This window comes from Acipenser ruthenus, chromosome 2 (genome assembly GCF_902713425.1).
Source record: "Acipenser ruthenus chromosome 2, fAciRut3.2 maternal haplotype, whole genome shotgun sequence".
Classification (NCBI taxonomy): domain Eukaryota; kingdom Metazoa; phylum Chordata; class Actinopteri; order Acipenseriformes; family Acipenseridae; genus Acipenser; species Acipenser ruthenus.
This window is the reverse complement of record NC_081190.1, coordinates 38,953,672-38,975,470: the sequence shown is the minus strand read 5'-3', so window position 1 is coordinate 38,975,470 and position 21,799 is coordinate 38,953,672. Positions and strand designations below refer to the sequence as shown.

The 21,799-nt window shown below is 38.4% G+C and overlaps 2 protein-coding genes across 6 annotated transcripts; one reads left to right on the top strand and one right to left on the bottom strand.

Moving 5' to 3' along the window:
- Positions 1 to 473: 473 nt before the first annotated feature.
- Positions 474 to 5,143, bottom strand: LOC131696930 (uncharacterized). Its single transcript, XM_058985428.1, has 3 exons — positions 5,139 to 5,143; positions 4,546 to 4,733; positions 474 to 3,158 (listed from the first exon to the last, which is right to left on the bottom strand). Exons 1-3 carry the CDS (start codon positions 5,141 to 5,143, stop codon positions 2,548 to 2,550), a joined length of 804 nt encoding a protein of 267 aa, XP_058841411.1. The 3' UTR covers positions 474 to 2,547.
- LOC117408781 (NAD kinase 2, mitochondrial) lies at positions 2,066 to 21,365 on the top strand. 5 transcript variants are annotated; one of them, XM_058995715.1, is made up of 12 exons: positions 2,066 to 2,151; positions 7,811 to 7,899; positions 8,276 to 8,364; positions 11,341 to 11,422; positions 13,814 to 13,897; positions 14,353 to 14,489; positions 15,109 to 15,235; positions 16,129 to 16,272; positions 16,816 to 16,871; positions 16,964 to 17,017; positions 17,330 to 17,453; positions 18,269 to 21,365. In XM_058995715.1, the coding sequence occupies exons 2-12, from the start codon at positions 7,817 to 7,819 to the stop codon at positions 18,402 to 18,404; spliced, it is 1,116 nt and encodes a 371-aa protein (XP_058851698.1). In that variant the 5' UTR covers positions 2,066 to 2,151; positions 7,811 to 7,816; the 3' UTR covers positions 18,405 to 21,365. The 5 variants fall into 5 exon arrangements, with proteins under 5 accessions (XP_058851698.1, XP_033869971.1, XP_058851689.1 ...); XM_034014080.3 differs by lacking the exon at positions 2,066 to 2,151 and adding an exon at positions 4,686 to 5,553 and having other exon boundaries at positions 16,177 to 16,272; XM_058995706.1 differs by lacking the exon at positions 2,066 to 2,151 and adding an exon at positions 4,686 to 5,553.
- The last annotated feature ends 434 nt before the right edge of the window (positions 21,366 to 21,799 follow it).

Sequence of the window (21,799 nt, the reverse complement as noted above, 5' to 3'; positions counted from 1 at the left end):
GTTAAACCTGGTGTGGAATGGCCCTCCAGGACTGTCATTGGACATCCCTGCGTATATTTAAACAAATATTACAAAATGGATCTGAGACTTAACCTGATTGGTCAATACAAGGGCTTTAATCTGATAAAGGACCTCAACTGTTATCTTTGAAACTGTTTAATTGCTGTTCCAAATCAATCTGCCTGAAAATACATGAATCCAGTATTCATGTATCTGACCCTGTTTTCTGCTTGATGAAAGAAAATCTCTGTTCTTGTACACACCGTGTGAATGTTGTCTGTCAATGTAGACTATTCTGCTTCCTCACTGTCCTGTCTATCTATTTAGTATAGCAAATAAAGTGAAAAAAATTAAATAAAAAATCGATAATAGTGTTTGCTGTCAGCAGCAATACAGTAACCACAATAGCAGCTAGTCTCCGGTTTGAATGGTGAGTTAAATAAATCAAACAACTGGATGCAGTCCAATTACTTTCAGCAACTTTATTTCAGCATATCACAGTAACAACACAGGCACGGTCATAAAGCCATGCACATGTGAATTCCATTACGGTTTCTGTGGGTTTGTGTGCATGGTCACTTTTAAAAGTGTACCAGGCACAAACATAAACATGTACAAGTAAAAAAATCCCTCAAAATCTGCAGTGAAGAGCTCTTTACAAAACAGTATATATGAGATCCTCTTGATGTTCCTTGTAAACCATCAGTAAATTTGTGAAGCACTGCTGCTAAGCACGGTCTTATCGTGGCTCCAGTCAGTCAGATCTGCTGTCTTGAGACTAGACAGAGATTCAGCTTATCAGTGAAGCCAATTGCATGATAGAAATAGTAATTTGATGGAGAGCCTGTTTACACATAAATACATGAGCTACATTAGCTTTTGTGTCTCTGTTTTTATTCAATAATCCAACCTTAGCAGTGTTGCCAGATCCTCCTCAAAACAACCTCTAGATGAATGCAAGAAAACCTTTAGAGCTGCCCCTAATACCGCTCAAGGGCTCAGGTTCCTGTTTTTCTACTTGTAAACACAAAGAATTAGGCTGGTGAAATGTTCAATACATACTGAATTTATTAAGAGACACTGAAATCCAACTTTAAAATAATTCCAGAAGCACATCATGTTAAGTCCTATTACAGTAGATTCTTGTTAATTGCATAGCTCAGGTGCCTAACAGTTGTATGCAGTTAATCAGCATTTGCAATTATCAGTAACATATACAGTGTAATACACTTAATTGTATACCATATAATTGCATACAACTGTGAAGTACATTTCTTTTGAAAATGTATGTTCCTTATTCTGGTTAAATGCATAAAACTGTTAGTCACATGGGATATGCATTTCAGAAGAATCTACTGCATGTGCATTTTCATAGGACATGTGATTCATGTGCTTTAGAATGCACTGTACTTGTATAATTCTTAAACCTCCAGTAATATTATATTGGCACACCATGGCAACATTATTCATTTTCCAGAATACATATTCACTGACTGGCACAAAACTTAAACACTCTATGTATAAATTCTATGTATAATATATGTGTGCCTAGCGGCCCTAATACGTGCGCACATGAAGTGATCTTATACTGGGCAGTCACAGTAAATCGAACGTCTGGAGAAATTCTATAAAAATCACAGGTTACAGCTGCCAACAGGCATGATGTCACAGTCAGTGGTGTAGTGGTAAATAAAAAAAGTGGGTAACCTGCCCTGTTTGGTAGAGTTGAACAGATAGATTGAACAGATAAACATGAACACATACATTGTTATTGGCCTTCAGCCAACCAGATCCACCCATACAGTCCTTTACCCTTTCAGGTGCTGTTCACATGAACAGTCACAGACCCGATGGTGTGCTTCACTGAACAGTTCTGTGAGCGTCCTTTCGCGGGCTAGGATGAAGGCTAGTAGCACCGCCCTGCAGGACCGGTATGCCTAATGACATAACATTAACAGAACATAAACAACCAATCATACTCAACCACACACACAGAACACACAGTCCAGTGGCCACGCCCCCCCTGCTCATGCCACAGTTCTAACCGAGAGCTCTCAGCTGTCAGTCTCGTGCCCAGCAACGCAACACAGATGCTCACTGTTAAAATATCTTGTCTTTAACCCAGGACTTGCATATCACAGGAGAGTAAAAGTGAGTAAACTCTGTATCCCTTATATGAGGAGTGGTAAATGCTATATTATTATTATTATTATTATTATTTATTTCTTAGCAGACGCCCTTATCCAGGGCGACTTACAATCGCAAGCAAATACAAATACATTCAAGTGTTACAATATAAGTCATACAATAAGAACAAGAAATACAATAATTCTCAAGTGTGACAAACCACAATTCAATAATACAGCAGATAATAGTGAAAGTTACATCAGGATATGATTAAGTACAAAATACTACAGATTAAACACTTGGGAGATTACAATATTCTGAGGTACAGGATTAAATGCAGTAAAATAGGGGGCAGATAAGAGCAAAATAAAGCATATTTAAATGAAGGGTGATAGTGTCCCAGGATACAACAGAGGAGTTCTACAGGTGCTGTTTGAAGAGGTGAGTCTTAAGGAGGCGCCGGAATGTGGTCAGGGACTGGGCAGTCCTGACATCTGTAGGAAGGTCGTTCCACCACTGCGGAGCAAGGGTGGAGAAGGAGCGGGCTCGGGAGGCAGGGGAGCGTAGCGGAGGTAGAGCCAGTCTTCTAGTGCAGGCGGAGCGGAGAGGTCGAGTGGGGGTGTAGGGAGAGATGAGGGTCTGGAGGTAGCTGGGTGCAGTCTGATCAAGGCATCTGTAGGCTAGTACAAGAGTCTTGAACTGGATGCGAGCGGTGATCGGGAGCCAGTGGAGCGAGCGGAGTAGTGGAGTAGCGTGGGCGAAGCGAGGTAGAGAGAACACCAGGCGAGCAGCAGAGTTCTGGATGAGCTGGAGCGGACGGGTGGCGGACGCAGGGAGGCCAGCCAGGAGGGAGTTGCAGTAGTCTAGGCGGGAGAGTACCAGGGCCTGGACCAGGAGCTGGGTAGCATAGTTGGTGAGGAAGGGTCGGATTCTTCGGATGTTGCTCAGGAAGAATCTGCAAGTGCGTGCCAGAGTGGAGATGTGCTGGGAATAAGAGAGGCAGGGGTCCAGGGTGACTCCAAGGTTTTTAGCTGAGGAAGAGGGAGAGAGTGTGGTAGATTCCAGAGGAACAGAGATAGAGAGATCAGAGGAGGGGGAGGAGGAGGGAAAGAAAAGTGGGTAAACGCTGTTTACCTGCATATTCGGTGTTAATTGCAAAGCATATGACATGGTTTATTTAGATTTCCAGAAAGCTTTTGACAAAGTCCTGCATAAAAGATTAATTCTCAAACTGAACGCAGTAGGGATTCAAGGAAATGCATGCACATGGATTAGGGAGTGGTTAACATGTAGAAAACAGAAAATACTGATTAGAGGTGAAACCTCAAAATGAAGCGAGGTAACCAGTGGTGTACCACAGGGATCAGTAGGTCCTCTGCTATTCCTAATCTACATTAATGAGTTAGATTCTGGTATAGTAATCAAACTTGTTAAATTTGCAGACGACACAACACTGTTGCAGCAGCAAAGGTCATTCAAAATGATCTAGACAGCATTCAGAACTGGGCAGACACATGGCAGATAACATTTACATTTAATAGTGTAAGGTTAGCACGCAGGCAATAAAAATGTGCATTATAAATATCATATGGGAGATAATGAAATTGAAGAAGGAATCTATTAAAAAGACCTAGGAGTTTATGTTGACTCAGAAATGTCTTCATCTAGACAATGTGGGGAAGAAGATGCACGGATATATTGTGAAAAGTGTTAAATTTAAATCAAGGGAAGTAATGTTAAAACTTTACTATGCATTAGTAAAACCTCATCTAGAATATTGTGTTCAGTTCTGGTCACCTCGTTACAAAAAGGATATTGCTGCTCTAGAAAGAGTGCAAAGAAGAGTGACCAGAATTATCCCGGATTTAAAAAGCATGTGGTATGCAGACAGGCTAAAATAATTTAATCTATTCAGTCTTGAACAAAGAAGACTATGCGGTGATCTGATTCAAACCTTCAAAATCCTAAAAGGTATAGACAATGTCGACCCAGGAGACTTTTTCGACCTGAAAAAAACAAGGACCAGGGGTCACAAATGGAGATTAGATAAAGGGGCATTCAGAAAAGAAAATAGGAGGCACTTTTTTACACAGAGAATTGTGAGGGTCTGGAACCAACTCCCCAGTAATGTTGTTGAAGCTGACACCCTGAGATCCTTCAAGAAGCTGCTTGATGAGATTCTGGGATCAATAAGCTACTAACAACCAAACGAGCAAGATGGGCCGAATAGCCTCCTCTCGTTTGTAAACTTTCTTATGTTCTTATACCTTCGACTACACAACTGGTCACAGCACATCTGCCACCTTAGAAAGGAAGGACTTGTATATTATGAATACATCTTAGGGAACAAAATGTTTTCAGACAGAAAATCCTCTAAAATTAAAAATGTACCTTTAAAAAACCGTGCCCATTTCTTACCTCCAGATTGCCCTGAGCAGAAACGTGAAACCTCTAGATCAGGTGGGAAAACCTGATCTGGCAACACTGAACCTTCGTTCCTACAGTTTCCTGTGTTAAGCGTTAACTCGAAGTTGCAGTTCCCGCCCCTTGCCCTCTGACATGAGACGTACTGAACGTGCTGGAAAGATGGCGGCGTTTGTGCTAGCCTGGGAACTTGTTTAACTTACGAGATAAAAAGAGAGCTCTTGCACTCTAGTCATAGGCAAAATAAAAACAAATATTACACATCTTGGTCACAGGAAGTGAATTCTGGTAAAAAAACAAACACCCATATATGCTGAGAACAAATTTCCTAGATACCACCTGTCTGACTGTACTGTCAGAGCGAGAGCTGGGGAGTGGGACTGACCTTGTCTAGTTAAATTACTGGTGGGTTTGTTATACTGCTAGTGAAAAGAAAAAAAAAAAAGGATGGAATGTTACATTTTCTATTGTATGAGTATAACTACTACTTTTAGATAAACAGCATTTGAATAGGACAGTGTTGCCAGCCACTCCCTATTTGATTATGTTCATTTTATTCTGATTATTTGATTGTGGATATGTCTTGCTTCATGTGTACGGGCTGACGTGAGTGAGGCTCTAAATTACGCCTGAGCGAGAAGATTCGACTACCGGTAAACCCTTTAGGAATATTAATAATAATATTAATAAAATAAATAAATAAACAAAAACAAAATCAGATGAATTAGTTCAGAAGAGCAGTGTGTAAGCATGACCTACCGTAAATTATTCAATTATGTGTGCGTTGCAAGACCAGATGTCTCTGTTTTAAAGTGGAAGGACAATGTCTTTCTTTCTGTACCTCTGGTGCTTGGAGTTCGCAATGTTTTTACAAAAAGTTCTGAAGGTAATGCTGGATTTAAACCTGCGAAAGTTGCTGTGGTAACAAAAACCACCAGATGTGAGTTTGAACAGCAGAGATACAGGTATTCTGGGCTTTCTGAACAGGATCTGAAGCAACTGGTAAGTAGCTCCGTCTCAAACACTGGACATATGCTTACGCCTGGTTATGTGGAGTATGCTCTAAATATGTATATGGGCGCTGTATAGTAATATAGCACTATTGCTAAATCAATTTGCACACTCAACACTAATACATCTAGTCCACATAGGTAATAAAGTGACTAGTTTGTGGTCAGTAAGTGATATGGTAATGTCGACAGGGAATAAACCTGACAGTGCTTATAACACCACTGATGTGTGTGTAGAGGAAATCGGCTTTGTAAGTGAAAAAAACCAATGGCCCATATACATTATATTTACAACACTGATTTAAACATCCTCCATTGTGTTACCCCAATCCAAACCTCAACGTAATCATTATCAGCAGTTATTATTGGGAAACCAAGAAGATTTGTGTTGATTTAAATAAGGGAGTAACTCCATAGATTTGTACTTCAGTGGAATGCACAGCTTCTTTTACTTAAATGCAGCAGTTGGTACCTCTATGTTTACAATAAGCTCCAGTCAATAGTTGAACAGTCACAAATTAGAACAGTTAAATTGTTTATACTTCTACAAAACAGTTTTGTATGGCTTGTGTGCACTATTGCAACGAGCTAGTTATTAGGGCAGTACCAGAAACTGCACTAGTTGAGAGGGCATGGTGTCACAGAGACTTCCCTGCAGTATTGAACCTCTGTAACTAGTGACCCAGGGCTTTGCTTTATTAAAAATTACAACTAGACTTGTGCAAAGTGTACCTCCTCCAGCCTGGCGATTTTTATTAGCTTTGATCTGGGCAATTGTCCTCTATTCGCCAATCATCCACCACTATTGAACACTCAACAATGCTGGATTTAGAACTAATAAAGGAAACTAAAATCCAATGACAAACGTTTTGAGCAGAAGACTAACAATGAAAAAGACTACTTGGCGGATACTGTCAGCTGTACAACAGTGTATTGACAATGTAGCGACTCCATGAAAATGCATACTGTATGCTGAAAAGGCAGGTTTAAATGGTAATACCTAGTAATCGGTCTTAAGCATGGTTTACAGTGTAAAGGACTCCACACAGTGGACAGGATGCGATTTGTCCTGTGATGAAATGGTACTTTTGTTGCGACGCTACCTTTCACACCAGTGGCGATAGGCGTGCAATGTGATAGTTGACTCTCCTCTGATTGACATGGCAATGAAGGAGAACATCTGGCAGTCCATTTCCAGGGAACTCGATATAGCTGGTGTGTATGATTCATTTACTGAAATAAGTATTCTGAAAAGCTGAAGACGTCACCCAGACCACCCTAGTTCTGTAGCCAACAAAAAAGGATTCAGAAACATAGTGGTAGGCAAAATGTACATTAAAATGCCACATTAAATGCTAGTATATATTTTGGCTGAAAATTAAAATGTTATCTTGTTTTTTTTTTTTTTCTCTAAACCAACTAGCCTATATGTAGAGTTTGTTTAAATCATGGGTTGTAGAGTGTTTCCTATTGGATGATTTGTCATAGGATAACCAAGTGATAATGTTATTCATACTAAAAAGAGATACACAAATCACTACTTTAAAGGGTAATATCTGTGCAGGCAGTTTAAAGAGTCAATATCACATCTATCTATGTTCTAACAGTACCTGTGAGATGTATTGGACCTTGCTGCATTGTTTCCTAACATCCTGGATAACTTGAAATAAAGTTCAGTACTTGGGTTTATGAGTCGCTCTGATCTGTCCTGAAGCATGGTTGCAATGTTGCTCCTGTCCCAGAATTAGCATCTTCGATCTCAGTGGAGCATTCTGTTAATAGCAAGGATTCAAAGAGATTTGCACTGTTGACTACTGTGTATTTTGTTTAATCCCCACAGCACCAAGTAACCTAATTTTATAATAAGAGGCTAAAGTAAACATTATGGTATGTAAAGACAAACAGGATACAAAAGCTGTCCTGGATAAACCATGCACTAGTACAGATGAAGCAACAAGCTTGTTGCAAAACTAGTATCAACAAACAAATTGTGCAAAGTGAATACACAATTAGCCCACAGGGTTGTATTTCTATTGGTTTCCTTTCAAAAATTCAGCAGCCCCCTCATAATTTCTCATTCCAAAAGATTTCAGTCTAGATAGAGACAGTTTACTTTTAATTGAATAGCACCAATGGGAAAGTGGACTTTTAGGGGTTCTGTAACTGAAGAGTTGCATTTTTTTGTCTATAGCACAATTTAAAAACATAATGCTTTTAAAGTTTTTTTTTGTTTATTAAATGTTTTCTAGCTCGCAATGAAAGGCTCAAGCTACAGTGGCCTGTTGGAGCGCCACAGTATCCACACTAAGAATGTGGAGCACATTGTTGACAGTCTACGGTAAGAGCGGACAGACCATATAGACACACATGAGCATTTATGAACACGGGACCCAGTGTCTTGTTTATTAAAACACAACCCAGTGTCTTGATAGTTAAACAGAACCCAATGCCTTGTGCATATACAAGGTGATTTAGAAGTAATGGTACAAATGGGATCAACACATTAATTTATGGACAACCACAGAAGTTACTGTTCAGACTTTATATTTGAACTACCCACAGCTTAAAAAAAATCCAGTATTCCAGTAACACAATTAGTTGATGTTTGGAAATTTAGTGAGCCCTTCTATCTTCCTTCAAAAGTTGATCTTTCTCTTCGACTGAATATCTATCACACTTCATCCTTCATCTGCTCACTTGTGTCTCCTACCCAGAAAGGAGGGGATTGAGGTCCGACTGGTGAAAAGAGGGGAATACAATGAAGAGATTGTCCAGTGGGCTGATGCCATTGTATCTGCCGGTGGTAAGTAATGGCCATGATGGCCCATCACCTTAATGGCTTTGCTATTGAAGGTTCTTCAGAACTGCTTTTATTGATTTTATTGATTTTATTTTTGCTTGGACATTGAAAACGTATTTAACATGATGTGAGTGTAGGTCATGGTGGCAGTCACTGGTACTGACATTGCTGCAGCAATGAAAATGGCCTCCATTTGTAGGCTGTAGTATGCTGGGTCTAGCAAACAATAACTGACATGACCATGTCTCTTTCACTATTAAGGAAAGACACTTTATACTGTATTGTTCAAATCAATTCCTCAAGTGCAAAGAAAAATCTCCCCCCACTGATTTAGTGGAACAACACCAAGAAAAGAAAGGTAACACAATTAATCACAGATAAAATATGAAGGGTTTTTGTTTGGTTGATAACAACAGGTTTTGTATTAATTCACATTGTGAGTTATTGACTGGTGTTCAATCATGTAAACAAGGGCAACCGAGGGAGCGCTTTGCTTTGTGTTGAGTAATCTACACATTTTATTCCATTGAATTGAAACCTAACAACATCAAATATCTTAAAGGGAATTATTTAAATAATATGTGTAACTACACATCCATACTACTGTTCTTAGTGGGGATCATTTTTGATGTTCTTGTGGTTTGGCAAAAACAGAATTTAAACCTGTGCAGAACGTGACCGTCTTCAGATTGATTTATATATTTTTTTTTAATTTAGTCGTCGCCAATTTTTTACCCCGATTTTCTCCCCAATTTAGTATGCCCAATCCTCTGTATTCTCGGCTCACCGCTCGCAACCCCCCTGCCGACTCGGGGAAACGGCGGCCGGAACACGCGTCCTCCAAAACGTGCTCCTGCCAAGCCGTCATTTTTCGCACTGCAGATCCACAGCAATGCCACCAGACCTATAGTCTGATGCGCGATGAGCCGTGGATTCCCCTGCCGACCTAAGCCCTCCCTACCCGGGCAGCGCTCAGCCAATTGTGTGCCGCCCCGTAGGAACTCCCGGTCACGGTCGGCTGTGACATAGCCTGGATTCGAACCTGCGATCTCCAGGCTATAGGGCGCAATCTGCACTCCGCACGGAGCGCCTTTACTGGATGCGCCACTCGGGAGCCCCTCAGATTGATTTATAATTAATTTGGAGACGGTCACATGTGTATAAACCTGCAGATTTGGCTGATCGGCGAGTGTGTTCAGAGGAGGAACAAGATGTGAGTGAAATATAAACTAAAATAAATCATTACAGTTGCTATTCTTGGTTTATACCAGCGCGATACTTGTGTGTTCTGTGTCTGTCTGTCCGTCTCTTTTGGCCAACGTGCCTTTTTGTTTGTATAAGTGTTTTGTTCTGTTTTGTTTAAACTTTGTATTTATTAATAAAACGTGCTGCAGCGCCTTCATACCCCAGTGCTGTCTCTGTGTGTGCTACTCCTTCCTGGCCTGACGTCACCACACAAGCCAGCCTGTTCACAACCGCTTGCCAGGGCTCACTACATTGACAAACAAAAAAAATACGTTGTATTTTCATTGTGCAAATTACAATATCTGTTACTGTACCTGCTATATAATTAGTTTTTTTTTTTTTTTTTGTTACCCCTTCTGTGATCTTTGTGGAGTGTCTGTGTTTTTAAAACATTTAGATAAAGGGACCGTTTCACAAGGAAGCCTCTGGTTTCTGTGTGTGTTTGAAGCACACATTAGATTTAGAACTGGGTCACGGCACATAAGAAGAGTCCAGCTCTTCTACCCAGTTTAAGCAGCACACTGAAAGCAGAGGATCCCTTTAGTGATTGTGACCTGAATCAGAGACAAATCACATGGTGAGGGTTGAGAAATAAAAGTGAAAAATATGACCGTGGCTATTAAAACAGAGCAGTAATGGGGCAAAAGGATAACCGTTATCCTAATTGACATTTATTTCCAGGATTTACAGGAGGCGTTTATTATAGCATTGCTAAATCCACTTTGGTTGATGGTCCAATTTAAGGCCAATTTTTCATAAACCATGTAACCGTTTGGTTATTGATATTAAAACTGACTGCATTAAAACGTATATGTAAAGGGGCTTGGGTATCCGCTGATAGAGTGAGACAGAGGATTGCAATTGCAAAAGCCGACAGAAGAGCCAGGGTTTTATTTATCTGCTGACACATATAATACAATATTGTAGTTGCAGGGGGCTGTAATACCATGCACCATCACTGAGCTATTAGCAATGTTATCACTCAGGGTGGTGTTGCTTATTCAGTGGGACTGTAGTGTCCACCAAGCGATAGTAAACAAGCATCTGTAATTATACAAAAATGGCAAACAAAACTAGAAAGCATAAGTTATATTTAGCCATGCATTACTCCTGCCATACAGGAAAGTACAGGAAAACTCTACTGTCACATATTAAGCTATATGAAGCTGCTCGATTTCACCACCCTACTCATCCTGGCTAAAGAACAAGAGTGTGTGTGGTAATAAATCATATTACCTTCCTGCTATTAAGATTCGACTCCAGTTTAGATTGTATTGTACCAGAGATAACAAGAGCAGGTAGGCAGACCTCTAAGGACTGTTATAAACACAAAAGTCACAACTGATTAGGTTGAAATCAATCAAAGACTGTAAAAAAGCAAACAAACATATATACATACAGTGTCTTTTATAATCTGAAATAATAGTTATTAAAAGTTGAACCAAAGGTGTATAGTTTGCTGTCTCAACCCCTAAATGCAGGGGTGTCCAGTCACGGTCCTGGAGGGCCATTCCATGCTAGGTTTAACAGGTTAAATGAGATAATGAACTACTTCAGGGTCTGGATGGAGGTTTAATTGGTTCCATTAAACAATTTAGAACAGGACTGGAACGGCCAAGTTAGGCCACTCCTGTCTTATTGCATGGCTGGGGGGAAAAAACATACCTGACAAAACTGGTCAGGATTGGTTATGTGTGCTTGTTGAAATGAGTCAAAACTGGTCTTGCCTTACAGGTGACGGCACCATGCTGCTGGTGGCCAGCAAAGTTATGGACCGCTTTAAACCAGTTGTGGGAGTGAACACCGACCCAGAAAGGTAAAGACTATTGTGAAAAACAGGAATGCTTTAGGCTACAAAAGATTATTCATTACAAGTTTACTGCTTGTTGTTTCTTCAAACATATTACACAATTGCTTTCACATAATTGGTTAGTAATGGCAGGAAAATGGATGGATTTAGTTCCAATGTTATCAGATTGGCCTGTTTTTAAAACAAACAGGAAAAGAAGAGATAAAGAGGAAATCATGATAGTATGCCAACCAGAGGTACTAGGAGATAACAGATTAATTGACATTTAAATGGGAATTGTAAAAGCAGATTGCAAATAAGACATATGATTGTAAGTGAGTATTCTGAGCTACAGAACATGCCTACTGAGTGCCAGTGTGTTTCAGTGTTCAAATGTCAGACACCGCTACCAGTAACACAAGGACATCATATTTTAAGCAATTCGTCATGTGTAAAGTGTTGCTTATTCAAGAGATGTTAACCTGTGCATTTTTTTGTGAAGCTCAAAAATCATATCTCTTATAAAGCAGTGGTTTTCCATCCCAGTCCTGGGGACCTTTTTCATTCCAACTGAGCTCTCAATTACTTAACTAGACCCTTAATTGAAATGATAATTTGCTTAATTAGACCTTTTTAATTGTTTTCAACTCTTAAACAGTTGCAGAGTTCAAGTTACTTATAAAATGTTGTAGCTAACTTGAAATCTGCAACTGTTTACGAGTTGGGGTGCGTTCAATAGGCAGTGCGTTCCAGAGCGTTACGTGGCGCTTTCTATTGAACGACCCGCACGCGGAGAGCGCTACATTACAGTAGTGAGTCAAGCTCAAAGCTGCCTCGCTGGAGGTTCAAAATGGCTGACCTGCATTATCAATGCGGTGGCTGCAAATTGATTTTTTCAAATATTGATTTGTATGACCAACACGTGTGTGAAGTAATATTTTTGTTGTCATTTTAGCTTTTTAAAACTGATTTTGATGTTTTTTTTAAAGTGACGATTGAATTAGAAAAGGAAACATGGATTATTTTTAACTTGATAAATTAACTCGCGCCTCAAGATGTTAAACCAAAACAAGGGTCAGTAACTTTATTACAAATATGCAGTGGTAATTACATTAAAAAATAAATATATATATATATAAAAAAAAAAAATTGCAAAACTTGCTTTAATAAACATGCAACACACCGTTCAATAACTGCTAACATATGTTACAGGGCGTCACAAGAGAGTGCTCTGCTATTGAACACAGAGCTGAAAATAATTAAAAAGGTATAATTAAGCAAATGATCAGTTCAATTAAGGGTCTGGTTAAGTAATTGAGAGCTCAGTTGGAATGAAAACCAGCAGACACAGTGGGTCCCCAGGACCTTGGGAACCACTGTTATAAGGGACACTCGGCTCTTAAGGACTTGCCCCTTTCTGACCACCAGATGTCATAAGAACATAAGAAAGTTTACAAACGAGAGGAGGCCATTCGGCCTATCTTGCTCGTTTGGTTGTTAGTAGCTTATTGATCCCAGAATCTCACCAAGCAGCTTCTTGAAGCATCCCAGGGTGTCGGCTTCAACATCATTACTGGGGAGTTGGTTCCAGACCCTCACAATTCTCTGTGTAAAAAAAAGTGCCTCCTTTTTTCTGTTCTGAATGCCCCTTTATCTAATCTCCATTTGTGACCCCTGGTCCTTGTTTATTTTTTCAGGTCGAAAAAGTCCCCTGGGTCAACGTCAATACCTTTTAGAATCTTGAATGCTTGAATCAGATCACCGCATAGTCTTCTTTGTTCAAGACTGAACAGATTCAATTATTTTAGCCTGTCTGCATACGACATGCCTTTTAAACCCGGGATAATTCAGGTTGCTGTTCTTTGCACTCTTTCTAGAGCAGCAATATCCTTTTTGTAACGAGGTGACCAGAACTGAACACAATATTCTAGATGAGGTCTTACTAATGCATTGTAAAGTTTTAACATTACTTCCCTTGATTTAAATTCAACACTTTTCACAATATGTCCGAGCATCTTGTTGGCCTTTTTTATAGTGTCAGTATCTCCCATATGATATTTATAATGCACATTTTTATTGCCTGCGTGCAGTACCTTACACTTTTCTCTATTAAATGTCATTTGCCATGTGTCTGCCCAGTTCTGAATGCTGTCTAGATCATTTTGAATGACCTTTGCTGCTGCAACAGTGTTTGCCACTCCTCCTATTTTTGTGTCATCTGCAAATTTAACAAGTTTCCTTACTATACCAGAATCAAAATCATTAATGTCAGTGTTGCCCCATGTGATAGTTTTTTATATATATATATATATATATATATATATATATATATATATATATATATATATATATATATATATATATGTTTTCTGACTATCATCAGGGTTCACAATATTCCTTCAAATTATTTTACTGTAGATCTGAGGGACATCTGTGCTTGCCCGTGCGCTACACAAGCTCCTTTCCAGAAGCTCTTCAGAAACTTCAGCGAGGAGAATTCAGGTTGGTGTCTGAAACTGTGGATGTTAAGCCAAAATAAACATGTAGCTACTGGAGAGTATCATGTACTGAACAGAATAAAACATTGTGCAGTACTATAGCCTGCAAGTTAATGGAGGCTTGAATACTATTAATTATAACCTTGAACGGTTACCATATCATTAATGTCAGTATGTTTTTAGACTAGAGACAATCATGATCAATGGCATCCACATGTTTTTTTGGAAGGAATGGTATAAAAACCCATTCCCTGTTCGGTCATACACATAGCTTTTTGTGGAGGGTTGTTCTGTTGCTTTTTAAAGAATGCATTGTAATAATGCTTTAAATTCAGTTTTTGGATAAGGTAAAACTGAGAAGAAACTAACATTTATGGCTATAAGGCAAATCTTTGAAGGCTCTCGCTTTTTCTTCTGCTTGGCCTTGTGTTGAGTTGTTGATTTGGTTTACACCTCTAGGTGGCAGTGGCGTCACAGGAGCCGGATTTACCTGGAAGGAACTGGAATAAACTTGACCCCCGTAGATCTGCATGAGCAGCAAATGAGCCTTGAGCAGCACAGCAAGGCACACAGGATCAGCATGAACTCCAGTCACAGTAGGTTAGGAGGAGGGAGTCGAGAGAGACACACACACACACACACACACACACACACACTACACTGTGGCTGTGTATGCTAGTAACTAGCTTATAACCAGAATAATACTTATTTCTAAGGAGCTGCAGGCTTTTTAATGTGAAGTTAATATGTAGAGTGAACACTGTCTCCTTTAGCACAAGATTATCTTATGATACCTGTCTTGGCAGTTCTTAGGCATGGATACTAAAGCTCATATAAATACCACACACATTACGTTCAGGTGAGGATCGGCTAAGGTAACTGTCCCTTTTCACAAATATGAAGCTGAAACATAAAGTGGATAAACATCTATATAAATATAATATATAAAATTAAATGTTTTTATAAACCAGTCCAATTAAAGTTTTAACCCCACCCCCATTGTATGGCAGTGAACTCTGAAAGTCCATGTCTGTCTTCCTCTTGAAAAAGCATGTATTTACTTTATAAATGTGGAACTGGGTGCATCAGTTCACTAAAGACAAAAACAAGCTGCCACACTGGCCCACAGTATTTCTTTCTTTGTCCTGTGTACGTTGGAAACGTCGGTGTTCAACATTGCAATGCCTGTGCACTTAAATGTCTTTTCCATTGCAGAGTCAGGGGAGACTTCTGGACCACACCTTCTCCCTGTTAGAGCCTTGAATGAGGTCTTTATTGGGGAGTCGCTGTCTTCCAGGTACAATCTGTACAAAAGCACAATCTATGTTTCTTTATTCCACAGGTACATGGTTGAATCTATATAAAATGCTAATCAAATATTTAAACATTATTTTACTCTCAGATACTGCAAATGTAAGATATATAAATTGGTTTTATTCCCAGGAGTCTTTACATTATAATTTGGGACTGTAATTGATACTGAAAATGAGCCTGTTTAAAAATAAATAAATAAATAAAACAAATAAATAATGTAGCAATAACTTCCTCTTTCACTAAGATTGCTGTAGGATAAATAATTAAATAGTGTCTTATACTGAAAAACTAATGCATAGATATACATAGAAGTGTATTGGACTAGTTTATTGGTTTGCTGTTTTGAGTTGTCTTTGAGTTATCTTTCACAGACCTGTATATAGATCTGAAGAGCTGAAAGAGTTAATTCCAGCTTTACCTAATAGAATTACTAGCAACACTCTCAAAAGGGTACTTCAATTTAAAAAAAAAAAAGTTAGGTATTAAATGTGAACTATTTATAGTTTCCTTTCTCAAGTAAATGGAGCATTTCACTACAAGTAAGGGTGTGTAGATAATTGATGTGGCTTTCCCTTTAAAAAAAAAATGCAATTTCAAAATTCAGCCAGATGTGTTAAGTGAAAACGTTCAAAGAACACACAATTATACCATTTGGATCTGTGTATTAAGTTTAAAACAGACACAATTAAAAATATTTAAAATATTTTAGAGGGGAAGCTAATTAAGCAGTAATACGCTTTCCTCGCCCCTAGTAATGTGTGACCTACAATCAGTGTTAGTACATGATTCTTCTTGTTAAAATAGTGTGTCTATGTCCTATGTCGTCTTTCTTTTACCCCCCTTGACCCCTGACTAGCAGACTGATGACCCCTCCCCTCCAGCCTGCCTGCCTGATGTGGAAATGTGTTCTGTCTTGTGCAGGGCGAACTATAAATCCTACAAACCCCGTTTCACATTCTCGCTTCATAGGGCCTCGTATTACGAGATCTCAGTGGATGATGGACCCTGGGAAAAGCAGAAGAGCTCTGGGGTCAATGTGTGCACTGGAACAGGATCCAAAGCCTGGTACACCACAATAACACTGTTCTCTCCCCTCCTGAGAATTAGCACATACAGTCAAGAACTTACTGAGTCTGGTCTTGTCAAAGCTTGTGTTCTTCTTGTAGCTCCTCAACAGTTGTGACTCAAATTAATTTTATTACAATACCCACTATGCCCCATATGATCAATAGTCCTGCAGCATCATCAGCACTGATAAAGCGAAGATCTGCCAGTTTATAAGCAGTCATGACAATACTGACATCAACATTTCCAGCATTTTATTATTTTAATAAACAACTTTTCATTTGTAATTTTAAAAAATCCTATTTGGATCAGAAGTAGTAAATTCAATTTAAAGGAGAGTACAAATTTTGCACATTGCTAATTAGCAAATGTACAGAACAGTTACCTGAATTTCATGCACAGAACATTCGTTTTTCAACATACTGTGAATATAGTCATTTGTATGTCCATCTGTACATAGAACACCCTTACATTTTCTTAGGTAACTTGTGAATGTAATGTGTTTTCACATCCTTTGGTGTATGTTGTAATTTCCTTGTACAGGTCCTGCAACATTAACAAACTGGCATTCCAAGCAGTGGAAGATGTTCTTAAAATTGGTAAGACCAGGAAGTAATCTCCAAAAGTGCATGTTTAAAAAGGGCGTTGTGACTGGTACACACATATCTCTTTGTTTTTTTTCCACCTTCAGGCAACAAGCTAGCCGGGTTGAATCTTACTTTGGACAAGGAGCTAATCGAAAAAGGTAGAGTGATAAAGCACCTGGGTGTTGCGTTCAAGCAATTACATGGTCGTGATTTCACAAATAACTAGTGATTGTTAACATATAAAATAGTACATGACTCCAAATGCCACTAATTTTAAATCTTATGATATTTGGAGTCATTCCAACTGGTTCTAGCTTCTGTTTCTCCCGAATATTTACTGAAAAATTGGAAACTGAAGAGAATCCAAGAAAACACCCAGTATAGTAGCTGGCATATTGCTGTCTGCACAGCACAAGTGGCTTTAATGGTGATCTTGTGTACTGTTGTATGAATTCATCTCATACCTTTAGTTACAGAGGAGTACAATGAGTCCCTGGTGTTTAATCCTGAAGAGCCCAAGATGTTTTTCAGCGTGAGGGAACCAATTGTTAATCGAGTCTTCTCAAGCAGTCGGCAGCGTGGCTTCACTACAAAGTAAGATCTATCACAGTCTTGCTGAATTTTCTCTTTGAACACATACCCCTTTTCCAGATTGTGTTGCCTCTAATAAGTGCCTTTAGATCTGTGTGATACAACAAAAATAAACTGTCTAACACCCACACAGTGGGCCCTATTCACAAAACTTTGAGTGGTTTTTGAAGTGTTTTTAAACATTCTCTTAGGCTAAACCCCTCTTAAACAATCGAACAGCTAAATTGATTTAATTTAGGCTTTAAATACAGTCCTTTAAAAAATGGTCCTTAAGCTGTAAATGTGTTGATTGCTTTTCAAATGTGTTGATTGCTTTTCATGTTTTGTCATGAACAGATATCTCTAAAGAGTAATACAGTGTGGGTAAATAAGAACATAAGAGAGTTTACAAACCAGAGGAGGCCATTCGGCCCATCTTGCTCATTTAGTTGTTAGTAGCTTATTGATCCCAGAATCTCATCAAGCAGCTTCTTGAAGGATCCCAGGGTGTCAGCTTCAACAACATTGGGTCGACATTGTCAATATCTTTTAAATGCAATCACTTGCCTATATAGATATAGGTTCAATCATTTCTATTTCTGACTTCAGGGTGAAATACAACAAAATAACACTACTGAAGTATTTTAGATTGAGATTATGCTTGTTGTGTAGAAAACTAAAACATTGAAAGAGTGAGTTACAGGAGACAAGCTGTACCGTTTCCCCATGAAAGCTACCTATTGTGAGGTTCTATGAAATCCTGTAAATGTTATATACATGTAATAACCCTTGGTATTTTCTTTGTGGTTCTAAGAAGAAATGTTTTTGTTTGCTTTCAGGGTCTGTGTCCGCTCTCGCTGCTGGGATGCCTGTATGGTTGTGGACGGAGGGACGTCCTTCGAGTTCAATGACGGGGCACTAGCCACCATACAAATGAATGAGGACGATGCTCTTCTCACTGTTGTACTTGAATAGAAACTGCTGTGCCTCCAAACACATCAGTATCACAAGGATCACACGCTCAGGGCTCTTGCATAACATGGGGCAATGTTGTCATGTCACCCACTCTGAGGACTGTGAAGAGTCTAGGCTAGAAGCCAGTGGAGTAAAGAAAATAGAGCAAAAGGGGAGGAATGACACTATCCACTTTACACTAAACATTATTTAAGAGGTTTTTATAGGGTTGGTTTGAGATTATCATTTGGATATGGAACTTCAGTACAACAGGGAAGGTGTTACTTGGTTTGTATACTATATATTTCATGTGAATAGCACCTCTACTATGCAGTTCCATTTTGTGGACGTCAGCAATTAATTTTCAGGACTAGCTAATGCTGTCTTAGGTATCTTGGGTCATGCAATCCAAGTTGAATGCTAATCAGGGTCTGTGAAACCAGATGTTTATGTTCTGGTTGACACTTATTTATCCGTTTTGCTACCCTGCTGAGCCGTATAACTCCGAACACGCCCTTGACTTGCAGAGCTGGCCAGTAGGTTAAACCTTATTAGCATTAATCTACATAGAAAAACTGTTGTCCTGAAGTGCAGAAATATATATTTTTAACTAATAAATGACTCTCAATAATAGATTGATATATTTTCAACTGTAGCTTAGGTATGGTAAACTTTGTTTTCTTTTTTTATTGTTTGTGGAGGTGTAACTCTGCTTTAGTGAAATATTACTATATATATATATATATATATATATATATATATATATATATATATATATATATATATATATACACACACACTCACAGTAGATGCGGGTTATTAGCAACCCTGATAAAGACAACTTTAAGTTATTAACAGCATTTTCCCAGGAACCATTCCCGTCCCATAGACTTTAATGTTAATGGAATTCTGATATTAGCAACTGCACGCCGCTTATTGACAACTTTAATACTAGTTGCCAGTGCTACTGAGTGCTCTTGCATGATTTATGCGCATACTTCACGCAGCTTGTGTAACGCACTGACTTCACAACTGCATATTTCTGGTGGACTGTGGCAGAATCGTGGCTTTGAAACTGGTTACGAAGCTGCACGCAAAATTGAGATGGATTTACAGCGGGAGGTGGTACATTGTAAAAAGCAGACAACATTGGACAATTTCTTATTTTAAAATTGTGTTCTTGTGTAAGTACAACACATCTGTATGTTTGCTTTACTCATTGTAAGGACAATTGTAGTACATCGTTGTGTTGTACTATTTAAGCCTACACGTGTGAAGTAAACAGTTCTATGTTTTGGTATTTCATGTTTCTCATGTTAATTTTTTTAACACTATCATTTAAAACACATGTATTTCAGTGCCATATCTGTACAACTACCTATATATCGTTCCATATAAATACACTTGAAAACGGGGACTTTTCGCTTATTGACAACTTTCAGTTAATGACGTTTTGCTGGTAACCGAGAGGTTGTTAATAAACGGCATCTACTGTATGTATATAATCACAATGTAAAAGCTTTTTGGGGGTTTAATTACAGAAATTTGAAAGCATACTGCACAAAGCAGAGTGGAATGGTGAAGAGGTTGAAACAAAATGGTGAATACATTGAAACATTCACATTCATGTTTCAATGTATTAAGTGATTCTCAGGTAATCTATATCCAGTGTTTCAATCTTCACAAAATAAGAAATAAGTATTATTGTTGTTGTTGTAGTTAGTAGGGAGGTCATTTTTATTATTCACCAAAGAAAAAAAAAATAACAGCTCCCAAGAGCTTTATGTGTTGGATGGGTCTTACTTCAGATGAATTAAAAAACAAATGTCTCCTTATGGATTCAGTTCAATTCATCATTGCTTAACCAGGACATGAAAGCCCTTTGAAATCTACAACTCATTTACAAGAGGGTCCCTGGGGCTGCAGTAGCACACGATCACATTAAGTCACAGCTACCATACAGATGCTGTTCCCCCAAGAAAGCTGCAACCCCCTGTTACTCTTCACAGTGAGGTTTATATAGATATGTTCAAATAATGAACAAAGATTCACTGGATATGTGTCTTTTGAGGTAGCTTGCATTAGTACATGAAATAGAACTGGTGAATGCCTAACAAGACAAAAAGTAAAGAAGCATTCTCCTGTTGCTCTCTATGGCATGTACACTACAAGGCACTTTGTCAGTTCAAATGGAAATGCAGCATTGCTAAATTAAATCCAGACGCAACCATTACCGATAAGGCTTAATCATCACTAGAAAACATGGTAACCCAAATGTTGTTTGCAGTGCAGGATTAATAAAGATTTACTGCCAGCATGTTATGGCTGATACTGCTATACATCATAATTCATTAGATTAAAATAAATACTTTCCAGTGATTATACACTATAGTGGTGACTAGCAGCAAATGACAAACAAGGAAGGAAGCAATTAACATTGAAGAAAGGGCTTTAGTTTTGTGGGATTTTATTTTTCCAGAATATGCTTGACTGGTTATTGCTGTGCTTACTGTGTTGTCACTATGGGTTCCTAAAACTGCTATGTTTCTCATAAAGATTATTATTTTTCAGGTAAAAATGTCTTTGTTTATTAAAAATAAAAATAAGTAATAATTTAAATGAAAATTAAAATAACATAACTGTCCATGAATAACAGTATGTAGTGGGAAATTAATTGTAAAAAGTAATTTATGGGTTTATTACCTGGTTGCTGACCATGCTTCCTAGTATAGACAAAGTTACCAAAGTAATGCGATGAGAAACCTGTAAACAAGGCCTTTATTACTATTTTAAACATTTCAAGCTTTACAGATTTCTTTACTGTTTCAATGCTTTTCTTTCGTTTCTTCACATTGTATCAGAATGTTCCAGTTATCTACTGTAAGGGAGTACTTGCTAATACAGCTCTGCTTGGTGGAGAAACGTGCTTAATGTTTTTAAACCCCAACATTTGTACAATGATTAAAGGAATATTTGCTAGCATTTTTTATTTCTTAGTTCTTATTTGCAGTGTGACCCTTTTAACTCTTTTTGCTTTCCATATCTTCAAAACAAAAATGTCTAAGGCTATATGTTGTGTATTTTTTTTTTTAGCCATAAGCATGTTTTAAAATGTAGACACTACTAATGTAATATCATTTTATAATCTTGATCAGTGGTTCTTTCTGTGACATGTATGAAGTACACTTGTATTAACAAACCTAAACCGCATTAGGTCTAGCTAATAATGTGATTAAGCAAGAATGGAAGACACCTAAAACTTGTTACCTGTTATGAGGTTCAAAGGAAAATCCATAATGGCTCACAGTGATTCGTGCACTGCAGATACAAATTAATGATAAAAACACTGTGTTTGTGTCTAATTTGTAATACAGTGCATGCTAATGAATGATACATCACAAGGTATCTCGTCTTTC

What these genes read in the sequence shown, in the direction of transcription:
- LOC131696930 (XM_058985428.1), bottom strand. An exon ending in CTGCTCAGGGCAATCTGGAG is followed by an intron (nt 3,159 to 4,545) that starts GTAAGAAATGGG and finishes CCTCTTCCTCAG; the next exon opens with CTAAAAACCTTGGAGTCACC.
- LOC117408781 (XM_058995706.1), top strand. Translation starts at nt 5,302, where the DNA reads ATGACCTACCGTAAATTATTCAATTATGTGTGCGTTGCAAGACCAGAT. An exon ending in AACAGGATCTGAAGCAACTG is followed by an intron (nt 5,554 to 7,810) that starts GTAAGTAGCTCC and finishes AATGTTTTCTAG; the next exon opens with CTCGCAATGAAAGGCTCAAG. An exon ending in CAGCATGAACTCCAGTCACA is followed by an intron (nt 14,490 to 15,108) that starts GTAGGTTAGGAG and finishes TTTCCATTGCAG; the next exon opens with AGTCAGGGGAGACTTCTGGA.